The 14,645-nt window shown below is 55.1% G+C and overlaps 6 protein-coding genes across 6 annotated transcripts; 3 read left to right on the top strand and 3 right to left on the bottom strand.

Moving 5' to 3' along the window:
* Positions 1-1,625: 1,625 nt before the first annotated feature.
* BDP81DRAFT_308233 (voltage-dependent potassium channel beta subunit) lies at positions 1,626-2,951 on the top strand (the record flags this gene model as incomplete). Its single annotated transcript, XM_060583435.1, has 6 exons — positions 1,626-1,713; positions 1,770-1,799; positions 1,853-1,945; positions 2,007-2,068; positions 2,133-2,266; positions 2,315-2,951. 6 exons carry the CDS (start codon positions 1,626-1,628, stop codon positions 2,949-2,951), a joined length of 1,044 nt encoding a protein of 347 aa, XP_060450730.1.
* Positions 2,952-4,312: 1,361 nt separating this feature from the next.
* BDP81DRAFT_445445 (cell division control protein 14) lies at positions 4,313-5,272 on the bottom strand (the record flags this gene model as incomplete). Its single annotated transcript, XM_060591953.1, has 2 exons — positions 4,313-4,801; positions 4,871-5,272. 2 exons carry the CDS (start codon positions 5,270-5,272, stop codon positions 4,313-4,315), a joined length of 891 nt encoding a protein of 296 aa, XP_060450729.1.
* A 1,621-nt stretch (positions 5,273-6,893) lies between these two features.
* BDP81DRAFT_87010 (isoprenoid synthase domain-containing protein) lies at positions 6,894-9,266 on the top strand. The gene is made up of 2 exons (XM_060596416.1): positions 6,894-7,106; positions 7,665-9,266. The coding sequence occupies exons 1-2, from the start codon at positions 7,098-7,100 to the stop codon at positions 9,219-9,221; spliced, it is 1,566 nt and encodes a 521-aa protein (XP_060450728.1). The 5' UTR covers positions 6,894-7,097; the 3' UTR covers positions 9,222-9,266.
* A 593-nt stretch (positions 9,267-9,859) lies between these two features.
* BDP81DRAFT_308377 (integral peroxisomal membrane peroxin) lies at positions 9,860-11,452 on the bottom strand (the record flags this gene model as incomplete). The annotated part of the gene is made up of 2 exons (XM_060583453.1): positions 9,860-11,150; positions 11,235-11,452. The coding sequence occupies 2 exons, from the start codon at positions 11,450-11,452 to the stop codon at positions 9,860-9,862; spliced, it is 1,509 nt and encodes a 502-aa protein (XP_060450727.1).
* Positions 11,453-12,446: 994 nt separating this feature from the next.
* BDP81DRAFT_86982 (uncharacterized protein) lies at positions 12,447-13,162 on the top strand. Its single transcript, XM_060596415.1, has one exon. It carries the CDS (start codon positions 12,569-12,571, stop codon positions 13,097-13,099), a length of 531 nt encoding a protein of 176 aa, XP_060450726.1. The 5' UTR covers positions 12,447-12,568; the 3' UTR covers positions 13,100-13,162.
* Positions 13,163-14,392: 1,230 nt separating this feature from the next.
* Positions 14,393-14,645, bottom strand: BDP81DRAFT_416286 (uncharacterized protein). The gene has a single exon (XM_060589519.1). It carries the CDS (start codon positions 14,597-14,599, stop codon positions 14,402-14,404), a length of 198 nt encoding a protein of 65 aa, XP_060450725.1. The 5' UTR covers positions 14,600-14,645; the 3' UTR covers positions 14,393-14,401.

Genomic DNA, 14,645 nt, shown 5'->3' with positions numbered 1-14,645 from the left:
GAAGCCTGGGAATGCCACCTTTGAGTGAGTACTGGGTTTGAATGACGAGCCTAGTTGAAGTCGGATTTGGATAGGGCACCTGAGAATTTTGTGCTATGCAGTTCGATTGAACCAATGACCTGAACCATGAACCATTTATTGGCCACAATCTACATGTCAACATGCTACTCGTACTGCTATCAGCTGCCTCATTTCAGTGCGCTGCCTCGTGGTAGTTGACTCAGGTTCGCTCTTATGTAAAGCTAAACAGGCTTATGGTATCTTGGGGGACCTGCCACCTTTAGCTTGAGAAGACTGAGGCTCGGCACGATGAACCCGGCTTTCCACAAGAAACCTCGAAATACTGCAATCTGGAATGGGCGTCAAGCTGACTCAATATGAAAGGATGAGGCTGTTCGTAGCATGGTGCGGCTTACCATAGGCACGGAATCACCATCGGAGCCTTTCCTGAAGTACAAAGTACCGTATATTGGCATCTTTTTGGATTATGTCACATGTATTTCACTGTCGTAAAGCCTACAAGGAGACCATGTTCAGGAATTTGGCGCTATATCGTGGATGTCCGATACCACTCGATCAATGGTACGACTTGAGGTCTCATGCATTGGTTGAGCCGTGCATTGAGACTGTTGGCCAAAGACGTGCGAGGCATCATTCGTCGTCCAAGTTCGCCGTATGGGATTAAGACGGCAGTAGCGCAACTTACTCTACACTAAGCTATCGTGTGCAACTGAGATGGCTTCATGACACCTTGATGGGAGAAGCGTCGTTGAAGAATTAGTAAGCTGGCGGCATCCTCGCAAATTCGGGGCAATCGGAGCAGCGAGAATATGAAACATCCCTGGACGACCCGCATTACAGCAGGGGCAATGGTGTAAGGTTGTGTTGGAGGGGCAGTTGGAGGGGTAATTTAGCGCACTACACCCGCAGCTTCGCTTCCAGTTCCTCGACGCGGGTGACGTTAAGATTTCCCGTCTACCTTAGTGTACCTCGATGTCTTTCTTGACTTCTCTTTGATTATCCCTACTATTGTTTTGTGCCACGTGGTCCTAATTGGCCACTGGTAGACTGAGCAAACAAATCAGGACACTTGCTCGCAAGCGTCTCATTCTGCTTATCGAGCAACAAGCTCGGGATAGCTCAATCCCGCCGGTCATAGCTCCAGGATCAGGCAGCGTGAAACCACGACAGCTGCGTCTGTACCAAACCGGTACCCGCGCCAACAGTTCGGCGTGGGATGGGACCATTGGCTACGTGGCTCGCCGGTGACACAACTCGCGGGTCATGGACTTGGATGGCGGGGTTGATACCGGCTGCCCCGCTTCCATGAGCTTGACCACTGGAGATGGGCGATTGAACGGCTGCTGCAGTATCCGTAACCGTGAGAGGAATAGGTTGGGCCCCACGCTGGCCTTTCGACATGGGCCATGGGCATGGAGCTCCAATGGAGATTCCTTTTCAGACACGAGCTCGTCGAACGAGGGGGACTATAAGTAAGGTGCTTGCCGCTCTTCGCATGACTTGACGGCTTGTACTCGCTTCCACTTTCGCGACCTCCCACCACCTTTTCCTCCAGCTCACAGATTCGAACTTCTCCCCTCAACGACTCTCGAATCACCGACAAAATGTCCAAGCCTGAAGATCTCCCCCCTATGGAGTACCGCTTCCTGGGCCGTTCTGGCCTTCAGGTTAGTGCCATCAGCTTGGGAGGCTGTGAGTTACCCTGGTTATGTCCCAGATGACTGTTATTGACACTGACTCTCTATCAGGGTTGACCTACGGCGGCCACGTCGACTCCGGTACGAACAGAACCCGGTTCATAAAAGTCGACCGAGACTGACACACTACATAGAGGGCACTTTCAAGTGCATGAAGGCTGCTTACGACTCTGGCGTCAACTTCTTCGATACGGCCGAGGGCTACGCCAACGGCGAGAGCGAAGTTGGTACGGACGGACGACCTTGCCCCCACCGAGAGAACGAGAACGAGGACTGACTTTACGATAGTTATGGGTCAGGCCATCAAGAAGTACGGCTGGAAGCGCAACGACCTCGTCATCTCTACCAAGGTGCGCAAACCCGCAAAGGCCTGACGAGACTGGAATTTGAGACTGACATCTGAGCGCGCAACAGATCTACTGGGGTGGCGCTTTCGGTGACAACGTTGTTAATAACAAGGGTCTGTCCCGCAAGCACGTTATCGAGGCCATGGACGCTTGCCTCGAGCGTCTCGATCTCAAATACGTCGATCTCGTCTACGCTCACCGGTGAGTCTCCCTTTCGACGGGCTTACGAATACCACTGACTTTTCACAGTCCCGATCGCCAGACACCCATGGAGGAGACCGTCCGCGCCTTCAACCACTTGATCAACACGGGCAAAGCCCTCTACTGGGGAACATCCGAATGGAGCGCCGACGAGATCGCCCAGGCCTGGCGCTACGCCGACAAGCTGAACCTCGTCGGCCCCATCATGGAGCAGCCCTCGTACAGCATGCTGGACCGCAAGAAGGTCGAGCACGAGTTCTTCCACCTCTACCGCGAAGTCGGCACCGGTCTGACCGTCTTCTCCCCCCTGCGCCAGGGCATCCTTTCCGGAAAGTACAAGAACGGCATCCCCGAGGACTCCCGCTTCGGCTCCGAGAACATTGGGTTCATCAAGGACTTTTGGAAGCGGGAGAACGCCAAGAAGCAGTTCCAGGACCTCGTTGACAAGGCCAACAAGATTGAGCCCATTGCCGAGAAGCTGGGCATCAAGATGGCTACCCTGGCGCTTGCCTGGGTCCTGAAGAACAAGAACGTCAGCTCTGCCATCATCGGCGCCAGCAGTCCGGAGCAGGTGTTTGAGAACATCCGGGCCATTGGTGCGCAAGAAAAGTTGACGGACGAGATTATGAAGGAGATTGACGAGGCGCTGGAGAACAAGCCCGACGCCATCATTCCGAGATTCTAGAGTGGTTGTCAAATATGATGTACGAGAACATGAACTGAAAAACTCTGGGGTACACATGGCTTCGGATATAGTAAACGTACATATACGAAATATCAATCGAACAATGCACAAATTTTTAGACTTCAACACGTGGTCACCGTTGGAAGAGCGTACGTGATTGGCCAGGCTTCTCCAGAACATATTGTGGGTCAGCAAACTACGGATGAAGCCATCACGGTCCGCTCAAAGAGGTGAATACACCACTCCACACCCTCTATAGCCCATCAAGTCGGAGCGTCTGTCGGGGCGGGAGAGCAACTGCACGTTGGCCGAATGGTTCAACGTGTGTGTATTCTTCCGCAGATCGCAAACTGAAATCATATAAGCCTGCAGCGCCGCGTCTCGTTGTAGCAACATATTCTGCCATTTTGCCAGTTCGAATCTCCCTCTTGTCAAATTGTTTTTTTTTGCGCCCTGTGAGAAGGTTCTTATTTTCTTTACTGACTTTTCCATCCTCGCTGATGATCGCGGCATTCCCAGAATAACTGGCGAGACTACGAAAATCAGGAGGTATATAAGGTATCGTAGCGAGTAGCTAAAGACGCTTCTTCAGGAGCTGATCTTGGGCGTTAAGCTTGTCGAGCATGAGCAGTAGGACTACATTGGCTACGATGTAACTATTGTATTCTCATCTGAGGGATGGATGCTCCCGTGCCTTTTTTTGTGTGCAACATAGAGCCTCTAGGCTCCCATCTCCGTACTCTCTGTGCGTATGTCCCGGGTAACACTTGAGCGAGCGGACGAGGAGTTTAGCGAGTTATTGTGTCCGAGGTACCTTGGAACGACGAGGTTCAGATTTCAAAGTGCCCAAAGAACTGCAAAGACCTTCCGATTCATTCACGATCAAATACTGCAGAGAAGAGAACGAAAACGCATACTGATGTCTCCTCTCTGTAAAGTCACCAACTGTTTGGGCAAGGCCCTTGCATCTATAGATATGCGCGCGTCTCTTTCGTCTGTTCTTCCTGATGCTGCTACGAACTTGATAATACGTATTATGCGATGCGATACTGATTGAGGAAAACTTTTTTTTTTTGCAAGAAGCAGTGAACGACTCCATTCCTTCTTCCCCTTGATCGGGGGCAAAACGACAAAATCTAGACAAAACTCCTCGCCTACGTTGACACGAAAACAAGGACGCCCGAAACATGGAAGTGAAAACCTGTGCATCGCATTCCCCTAACCCCTCCACGAGAACGCCGAACAATGTGGAGATTTGTAAACGACGGTAGAAAGCAGACCCCGCGAACGAGTAGAACCCCATGAAATGATGAGAAGCCTAAAACACCAGATGCCAGATATGAGCAGTTTGCTCGACGAGACTAGCACACGACACCGCCAAAGGGCGTGCACGTCCGCAGGTCCCTGACGAGATCCTCGACATTGCTCAGGTGGCGGCCCAGCAGCTCCTGCTTCTCCTCGGTCGTCATGGTGTCGGATGATTCGCTACCGGCACGGCTCCGAGCGTGGCTCGCATCGGTAGAGGCGGGTGTGGAGGCCGCGCTGCCAAAGGCGCCGGCGAGTTTGCTGGGGCTGCGCTGGTGGATGGCCGGGACGGAGGCGCGGACGTCGGCGCGGGGGATGGAGGGAACCTCGGGCATGAGGTAGAAGTAGAGGAACTCGACGAGCTTGAGCTTGACCTCGCGGGCCGTGGAGCGGGACTTGAAGAGGGAGGTGACGGTGAGGAGGCCGTCGAGGGCCTCAAAGGTACGGGTGTTGGTCGGGGTGTCGATGAGCGCGGTGACGAGGGTCAGAAGGGTGGCGGACTGGATCGCGGGACAGTTTACGGGCTCGAGGAGGTCGAGGAGGAGCTGTTGCCAAAAGATTGGAATTAGTGTTCTGTTTGGATAGCAGGGGCGAGAGAAGCGGCGGAAACGTACATTCATGTTCTGCTCTCGTGAGAAGAGAGCTTTGCTGGGCGGGTGCAGTAACAAGACACCCTGGATCAGGTCCAGCGAGCTGAGGATAAGGAGGTCGTTCTGTCCGTCGGTGCCCTTGCCCATGAGGCGGTCGAGTGTGTTGATGAGGCGCAGTGCGACGTTCCACTCGAAGCCCTCCTGCAGCTTGAAGAATTCGCGGAAGGCCGGGTCGTCTGACAAGTCCGCTAGAGACTTTCCGCTGTTATGGGACGCATCATCGTCCGTTGTGGGTGACCTCGACTTTGCCGGCGCTGAGAGGCAGATTTGGGCAAGGAGACCCTCGACTTGGCGCAGACCCTTGCGAATCTTGGGACCGTCGTAGGAGGATAGTCCATCAAAGGCAAGGCTGAGGAGGTTCTCCATTATGTCTGATTTTCTGAGTGTGCTCTTGTGGTAGGCGGTGGCTTGGTGGCTTGATTGGAGGTTGTGGGTATCGAGGACTATCGGGCGATAGTTGATGTAAATTGGCAAGGACAAAAGAGACGATGCGATACGGTTCTCGGTGATGCGACTTGCGAATGATTTGATTGTGATGAAATGCTGTTGCGTCGGATCAAAGGATAGAGACAGAAGTCGAGTCTGGAAAGCAGCAGCACCGTTGGGTAATTGTTAATACAGAAAGAGAGAAGAAGAAAGGCTGGCGAGGACAAGTCCTCTAGGGATCTGGAGAAGGGGGGCGTATCACAATTGCGCGACAGTTCCAATTGTAGAGAGGGAGGTGGAAAAGGCAAAAAATAAAAAGTTCAATGGCGAGGGCGCATGCGCAGGTGGTCATTGATGAGCGACTACCCGGTAGCGTGATGGGGGAGCTGGAGTCATGTGGAAAATAAGGTATCCGTATAGTAGAAGTTGGAAAGCGACGATGTTGGTAGACAATGCGGGTTGTTTGTGTTGCGTTGGACGATTACTGCCCCGGCAACCGGGTCGATCCAGCACGTTGGGATGGGGATGTAGCGCTGCCCAAAAGAGGAAATCTGCTCTCTGAGTGGTCAGTTGGGTGATGGTTTCTTAGCTAAGCGGGTCAATTGGGCTGCGTTTGGCGCATTGTGGTGCTGTGGGGGGCACGGGCCGGTAAACTAAGCATCTTGGGCTTTCCCTTCTTGCATGAGCTCTCTTCTTCCTTCCATGCATGGGAACTCGGAGAGCAGGGTTCAAGCCTTCACTCAACTGTATCTTTCGTTCCATCGGGCGCAGATAGAAATAAGCGAGGCTTTGACATTGACCCTGAAGTGGAGTACTGCAGAGAGGCGGCGTCGAATGGGACAGGGTGAGTCTCTGCCGGCCCCGTCACAACAGCTGCGGGTGCTTAAGACCGGCACTTAACACTGATGAAACCTGAAGACGCGAGGGGATGGCACATTTAGTTGTCTAGAGTTGCTCCGACTCGGAGCGAGCTGCCTTTCTCTCTTCCCTCTACTGCTGTTCCGCCTCTCACCCGGTCCATCACACGGCGACAGGATGGAGCACTGGGCGGAAACATGGGAAGCACATGGTTAAGGGGTGACAGAGTGACGGGCGACAAGCACGCGGATCAGGAGGATTTTGGGTGACATCCGAGAACTTCGAGTCTAGTGTCCAAGGTAGTAGTGGCTCGCTCTCGTCCTCTTCTAGAAGCCCATTTCCCCAATACTCCCAAGTTCCACGTTGGCTTGTGGTGGGTGGTGTCCGTGTCTCCTCCGTGCTCCGGCCGATTCTTAAGACGAAGAGTTCGCACGAACCTCTCTCTTTTTGAGCGCCCACCCGCTTGCTCTTCTTCTTCTCCTTCTCCGCTCCATTTCATCCGTTCGACTTCAACCAAGCGGGAGAGCAACGACTAGACGAGTCATCACTACACCGAGATATCCGGGCCCCCAAGTCTCCCTCCTTTTCTTGACTTCGGTATTCCTCCTGCCACCGCTGCTTCTCCGGCCACCCACCCGGATCAGAGTCCGCGGCACCCGTCTGGAGCTCGGCATCGACGGAATCCCGGCCACCAGGACCAACCGCGAATTGGATGACGTCTTCCTTCCTTCGGTCTCAACATAAGCCCGAATACGTTACCTATCTTATCCGGGCCGTACCTGCCTGCCCGCCTATCTCCCCACTGGTCAATCGATAAGAGCTCCACCAGTCGAGCTCTGCCCTGGGCAATTAAGGCTCCATCAGCACCTGCCACAGCTCCCATCGTTGCTCCTGCTGCTGCTGCTGCATGTTCAAGGTGCGCAAAGTGCTTTCCATTGACATGTGATTGTCCATCTCCAACTTCATTTTGCCTTGTTGCTTTCTTCCATGCTTTCTTCTTCTTGTTTGTCTACTGCAGGTCTGTCTAGGACTTTTCAGGTACCCGCCACATCCATCTTCTGCTCCCACCAAGGACCTTCCAAGCAAGGTTCAGTGACCCGGCTTGGTCTTCTTCCCCTCTGTTATTCCGGTTCACCCACCATCCTTGCCTACGCCTATTCCCTTGCAGCAGGGTGTGGAGAAAAGGTCCTATTCACAAAAAGTCATGACGGTCTACATCTCATCTTGTTCCCCGCCAAAAGACAGCACATGCACATATTCCACGGACCAATACAGACACAGGCAGAAAAGCACTCGCATATGCAGCAATCAACTGCCTTCCGCAATGCCGCTCCTATCCAATCCACCACCACACCATTTCACAACCTACTATGTTTCCCCTCAGGCAGAATCTTACCTTGGCTGAGCAAGTGGTGACGTTTACACGGGCTTACAGCAACGGCGCCAGCTGACCGATTCTACCACAACCCACCAGCCAGAGCTCCACAACGCCGCATCCCCAGCCCACACGAGCTCTGTTGAGCTTGAGCCAACACCTGGAGCTCCCGCAGCTGTAGCTCCTGGTGGTGTTGGTGAGACCGGGTCCTCCCTACCAGACGGCCATAAGAAGCCACGCTTCTTCCCCTGGCAGCCGGTCCCTTGGAGAAGACTCCCTTTCGCGATGGTGCCTAATTACCCGTCGGCATCTTCGTCGTCCTCTCCTCCTTCAAACAAAGCCGCCGACAAATCTTCAGATCCTACAAATATCGGCAACCCCTCTTCTTCGTTTCCCCATTCCCCGCCAAACATCATCCCCTCGCGCAAATCCTCCATCGGCCACAACTCCGCCGCCGCTCCCGTCTCCCTCTCCGCCCACGCGGCCGCGCCCATGCCCTCGACCTCGAAAGGGCCCCTCCGTACCGTTCCCGAGACCGACTGGTTCTCCCGCGCCAACTACGCCAACACCAACAACGGTCACGGCCAAACCCACGCCCACAAGCACTCGCTCTCACACTCGTCCCACCGGTCTCGCCGTCCCGCCCTGGGGACCAACCAAGCCACCTCCTTCACCCTCACGATGCAGCCCCCCCCGCCCCCGGACCCCTCGCGCTACGCGTCCTCTGACCTGAACTTCACCCGCAAGGCCTGGCCCGAGGAGAAGGACAAGGTCATCACCGGCCCCTTCGACTACCTCTTTGCCCACCCGGGCAAGGACTTCCGCGCCCAGCTCATCCAGGCCTTCAACGTCTGGCTCGAGGTACCCCAGGCCAGCATCGATGTCATTACAAACGTTGTTGGCATGCTGCATACGGCCTCCCTCCTCATCGACGACGTTGAGGACTCGTCCTCCCTCCGCCGCGGCCTCCCCGTCGCCCACAACATCTTTGGTGTAGCTCAGACCATTAACTCGGCAAACTATATCTACTTTTGCGCCCTCCAGGAGCTCCAGCGCCTCAAGAACCCCAAAACCATCTCCATCTTTGCCGAAGAGCTCGTCCACCTTCACCGCGGCCAGGGTATGGACCTCTTCTGGCGCGACACCCTCACCTGTCCTACAGAAGAGGACTACCTCGAAATGGTCGGCAACAAGACGGGCGGTCTCTTCCGCCTGGGCATCAAGCTCATGCAAGCCGAGTCTCGCAGCCTGACAGACTGCTCCGAGCTCGTCAACCTTATGGGCCTCATCTTCCAGATCCGCGACGACTACATGAACCTCTCGTCAAAAGAATACTCGGACAACAAGGGAATGTGCGAGGACCTAACCGAGGGCAAGTTCAGTTTCCCCATCATCCACAGCATCCGCTCCGATCCGTCCAACCTGCAGCTCATCAACATCCTCGGGCAAAAGACGAACGATGTCGAGGTCAAGCGCTTCGCCGTCGCGCGCATGGAGAGCACTGGTAGCTTCGAGTACACCAAGCAGGTCGTCGGCGTGCTCATTGACCGCGCGCGCAAGATTGCCGATGATATCGACGAGGGCCGCGGGTTGACCAAGGGCGTGCACAAGATTCTCGACAAGATGGTCCTTGCGGACAAGAATACAACTTCATGATTTGATGACGGATGGCTTTTGGTTCTTCACTCTTCGTGGAGGCGGGAGAGCGTTTCGCAAAACAACTCGACGTGATGGAGTGGGGGACTTCATCCGAGGCACGCTTGGATCACGACGAGATAAGGTCGCAGGGCATTTCGATGGATGAGCATCTGCTCTCTGGTTTTTTGAGAGATGCAACGAGGGACCCTGACTCTCCCTTCTTTTCCTTTTAGGTGTTGGGTGGGTTTTTGGTGAAACCTTGTAATCGGCTGGCAAGCGGGACGGCTGCATTTAGACTTGGTCAGGCAAGGGGGGGAGAAGCAAACGTGGAAAAGGACTCTCGGCCACCCCATGCCCTTTTCCCTTCCATCCAGTTTTCTTGGATGGATGGGCAGGGAAGACCCGTAGATGAATAACTTGACGATAATGACGATTTCGCAACTCCAGAAACATGTTGATAGTTGTCTATGACTGGCGATACAACGATCCCAGTACATTCGAGCATTGAGCGAGAGTACACGTCAAGATGAACAGACGTAAGCTTAGGGAGGATGCCATATCCGCACTGACGTTGGAAGATCAAGTTTGAAGTGACTGCCCATTGGATTTCATATCATTCATCATTACTATACTATACAATCCACCACAACCCCCCCTCAAGCAGTACTCATCGTAGCCCGTCTCTTGACAAGCCTAACCCACCTCCGCCGCCTCCACTCCCCCCTCCTTCCCGTCCCATCCTCGCCCTCCTCCCATCCCGACAGCGGCGCAGAAGGAACCCTCGTCTTGCCCTTGGCAGTCGTCGGCGACGAGTCCACGGGACCCCCGTAACCACCGGCACTATTCTCATCAAACATGTCATAAACCCACCTCTCCCCCTCCGTCTCGACCTCGACGCCCGTAATGATGCGCTCCTCCACCCACTCCCTGCTCCACAGATCCAGCGCCCACTTCTTCTCGGACCAAACCCACCCGTCGGGGGGTAACACGTCCTCAAAGAAGCGCGTGCCGCGGGGCCGCTCACTCGCGATACGAGGCTGGGAGAGCGGGTCGTACGGACTCGGGGAGAAGAGCCAGGGCTCCCACTCGTCGTGGGAGGCACGCTGTAGCTCAAAGATTTCGACTTCGCGCGTCTCGGGCGCCGAGTCGAGGATGATGTCGCCCGCGATCCAGGCGTCGACACTGGAGCGGGCGTGGGCTTCGCGCGGGGCGACGTGGGTGTCGTGGGTGTGTGTCAGCAGCGGGGCGATGGCGGGGTGGCCTGAGAGGATGGCGGCCCAGCCTGCGAGGAGAACGATGAGGCGCCAGGGGAGGAGGGAGGCGAAAGTTGTCATGAGGACTGTTGTGAGGGTGAGGGCGAGGAAGAGGGCCGAGGAGAGGGCCTCGTTGGAGAAGTTTGTGATGGGGAGGACGGTGGCGACGACGCCGTCGTGGGCGACGCAGAAGTCGTCCATTGAGTTTTGGAGGTCGCGCATGTTGCGGAAGAAGTCCTTGCTGAGCTCCTTGACGGGTTTGACTGTCCGGGCCGGGGCCAAGGGCGGACCTTTGGGGGAGTAGCCGACGGATTGTTCCGAGGATAAGGTGCCGGAGGGCGGGGCCGGGTGGCGGGCGAGGAAGGAGGGGATGAAGACGGCGAGGAGGAAGCCGGCTAGGGGTACGACAGTTAGGAGGTACGGGTCCAGGCAGACGAAGGTGTAGACGGCGAGGAGGGATAGGGTGTGTGTCGGGCGGCGCCAGCTGAGGAGGCGGACGACGCGGGCCTGGAACTTGAAGACGACGCCGATGCGAGCGTTGAAGCGGCGGAAGTTGTTGGACATTGTGGTAATGTTGAAGTTGGGCCGCTCGGAAAAGGTGCTGTTCTTGTCCGGGGAGAAGCCCGGGGCGAGAGGGTCGTCGCCGCCGCTTGTGAGGCCATCGGAGCTCTCGGGGATGACCTGTTGGAGGAGCCTAAGTGAAAAGCAATCTAGTTAGCATTTCAGTTTCCTCTCGAGGAGAGATCGTGGTGTGCGCCTCGGGGACGTTAGGCTTTACCTCTCGACTAGACGGTCTTGGATGCTCGTCTTCTTGCTGAGGTTGTTTGCGATGCGCGAGCGCAGGCCGGAGGGCGATTTCTTGGACGGGGTGCCCTCGCTGACGTCGGAGTCGTGAGGCCACTCGTCGACCACCACGGTCGGAGGCGGCTGCGCATGCGGCTGATGATCCGAGGCATCGTCGCGGGATATGAAGAGGTCGGCCGTATACTCGTCCATGGTCCGTACCTTTTGTGCCAGGTGTGTGGTGATGGTGGTAGATGCGCCGGCGGTTGTTTCGTTGCTGCTGGCGGGTTGTAGTCGTGGGAGGGAGGTCACGTCATCGTTTGGCGGACAGCCGCCAGGCAATGCTCTTGCGCGTGCGGTGCGGTGCGGTTGCGCTTCGCTGGAAAAGCAAAGGGATAAGACGGCTGGTAACGAGATCTGTGTCTCTCTTTTGCGCAGGTAGCTCAGATGTGGTCAAGCTAAGTTTTCTTTGAAATTTCCGGAAGCTATGTAAGCTGGTGTGAGACGTTGAAGTTCTGAGGTGGATTGGTGCATGGGGAATGTCATTGGAGCTGTCCGGCTGGACCGGCGGAAGCTCCTCCCCCCAAGCTGCAAGCCTGCATGTGATTTGGGCCGCAGCGTGGGGAACCAGGTCCGATGCCAGCAGACCGCAGAAGCCCGTGGCAGCCGAGTTGCAGTGGTTGGACATCACATGCCCCAGTAAGCACCTGCCACACGACAAAAATCATCCATGACCCCATCCCTTCTCCCTACTACTACCGCCAGAACGCACATTGGAAGTGGTCTCTCTCATGTTGCAGGAACAGAATTTCCACTGAAGCCTGTTCACATTGTCTACGGTCCAGCGGCAGTGTCGTAGCCCAGCATACGGCGTGCGTCTCTCCCCGTACGGATGCCCGCATCCGTTCCTCCAAACCCCGCTGGCTGATTGTCCACGGGAAGCGGAGAGAGAGCCAAGAGCCTGGAAACCGACACTGGTCGGCTGTGGCGGCCCAATAAGAAACCAAAGTGTCCACGAGATCTGGACAGACGGCGGAAACACTATCTAGGTGAAATGTTGGATCGGTCCATTCACAGAGAGACATTGTCTCTATGCCATCTGCATACACAACAGAAAAAAGAGACACAGAGTAGGTAGACACCAGATGGCGATGGATGAGTCTAACTTCCCGTACTTCTGGCCGGCTGTTTCAGCTCCTGAAGCCAGGGAAGTAACTCTCCCGTCTGTAGAGGTTGCCAATTGTGCCAGCCTCCTCGCACGAAACGTTGGCCGTTCTCAATGTCAACTGAACTAACATTTAGTCAAATCACAAGGGTCTTCAACGTTGAATGATTTTTCTATATCCATCACTTTGGGCGGACAGTGATGGATCACCAAATCCTGACGGAGCCTCCATGAAACGAGAAACGGGATTGGGAAATTACACCAACAATTTGGCCGCCTGCGTTGGTCAGTGCTTCCCGCATCATCAGTCCACGTGTGTACTCCGTAGTTGTAGTTGTGACAAAGGAGAGGAAGAAGGGTGCGTTGTGGACGCCGCAGGCAGGCCCGGAGAACGGAAAACGGGACGGACGGAATTGGGCAGAGAAAGGAATCCAGACAATTCCAGACTCCAGAGTGCACACCAGAGAGAAAAGGAGGCATCCCTTGATCAGCTCGGACCCTGTCTTGTTTCTGCCATCGCATGCCAGTCCAAGTCACTCGGGGCAAGGTTGACCTGCCCTGTGGCAAGCTCAAGCTCTAAGAGCATCGGCGGCGTGCGTGACAAGTGTACCGTACTCTACTTGTCTGCCTGTGCTATCCGTAATTCTGTACGGAGTATACGTACACGCTATTTTCGTACACGAGAGGCGGGATGATTGATCCGTCTCTGTTGGGCGTTAGGGGCAGAAGCTGGGGACTCGAGGCAGCCCGGGCTCGGAGTTGGAATGAAGCCAAAGGACTAGTGTTTTCTTCAGTTGATAGAGGAAGCACCTAAATGGAGGCTAGAGTAGATCAATGACCCCAGGTAATAAGGAACTCGCGAGTGTCAGCTTGGCAGAACTCAGGAGTTCTTCTATTCGACTTTGAAGCTTGAAAAGCCACTTTCGCTATTCAGGCCTCGACATGGACTCCTACTCCTAGTGGGTTGCTTCGAGGCTTGATAATGCTCCGTTGACGGTTGGCCAACTCGATCGAACCTTATTCTATAGCTCAGGTGAGGCGATTCAAACGTGAGTTGCGTTTAGATCGCCGATTGGTTCTGCCCACTCGAGTTACCAAACCTCCCAATGCCCGCCTGAAGTGACTTGCTGCTGATGAAAATCTCCAAAGACAAGTCGCTTTGTGTGATTAGATCCCAAATTCGATGGTTCGCATTGTAGACTGAGGGCGTTCGAAATAGAGACCTGCTGGACCCCGGTTCCGCGAGACGATGAGGCAGGCGGTGTGTTCTAGGACTATAGCAGCACCTTGTTAAGAAAACAAACGCAGAGGCCCGGAAATCGTGTTCGGTAATTGGTCGTTGGCCTGGGCATAACAATATCCCACGAAATGATGGTCTGCATCAGGAACCAAGGCGATGCGGTTTTGTGTTGATGTATCTTGTCCCTTCATACAGGTGTCCAGTAATCCCTCTGGTCGACCAATAGCCGGCAGCAACCAGACTGGCTCTGACTGCTTTGATCTGCATGTACGGATAGAGCCCGTCAGACATTTGCTCAGTAGTCGACCGGCTTTGTTGCATGGCGCAATTTTTAACTTTACATTGATGGCCCACAAACGCACGGCGAATGTATCAGTTGTCAGTGTCCCCCCTTCTGCTAGGTCGGCCAATTGTTGCAGATGACAAGTGACAGATATTCGTATCATTGGTTGCAGACAAAAATCGTTGATCCATCCCGTGAGACAAAGCCACCGCTCGGAGCCGGACAAATAGCCAATCCTTGGAGGTTGGGGGTTGCTATTGTCAGCCTCTGACAGTTACCCGCCAATGCCACAAGTCCACGTTGACTGCCGTGAGATATAGACCAGGCGTTTTGAAGGGAAGCACGGAAGGCATCTGGATGTTATGAGAACCCCTGCTGACTGCCCCGACGTTGATATTGGGCTCGTCGATGGTCGTCCCAGGAGACGAGGGATGAGCTTTCTGCGATCCTCGGCATAGGACCGCAGCGGACGAATTACGTGACGGGCGTCTGGTCGGGAAACGGCTTGGTTGGCTGTGGTTGTATACCGGCCGGTGTTCCTCCAAGGACGGGCAGCGGAGAGGAGGATTGCAGGTTGCAGATTGCATATGGCGGGACCCCCATGCATTGGAATCCCTGGCTAGCAGACCGTTTTGCCACGGAAACCCCAATTTCCACTGGACAGATGGGCATCTTGCTTTTGGGCGTTGAGACACTTGACCCGTCACCCCCATGCCAC

Source organism: Colletotrichum phormii (assembly GCF_030913505.1).
Source record: "Colletotrichum phormii strain CBS 102054 chromosome Unknown BDP81scaffold_2, whole genome shotgun sequence".
Classification (NCBI taxonomy): domain Eukaryota; kingdom Fungi; phylum Ascomycota; class Sordariomycetes; order Glomerellales; family Glomerellaceae; genus Colletotrichum; species Colletotrichum phormii.
This window is presented reverse-complemented; position numbering and strand designations above follow the sequence as displayed.

What these genes read in the sequence shown, in the direction of transcription:
- BDP81DRAFT_416286 (XM_060589519.1), bottom strand. Translation starts at nt 14,599, where the DNA reads ATGCCCATCTGTCCAGTGGAAATTGGGGTTTCCGTGGCAAAACGGTCT.
- BDP81DRAFT_86982 (XM_060596415.1), top strand. Translation starts at nt 12,569, where the DNA reads ATGATTTTTCTATATCCATCACTTTGGGCGGACAGTGATGGATCACCA.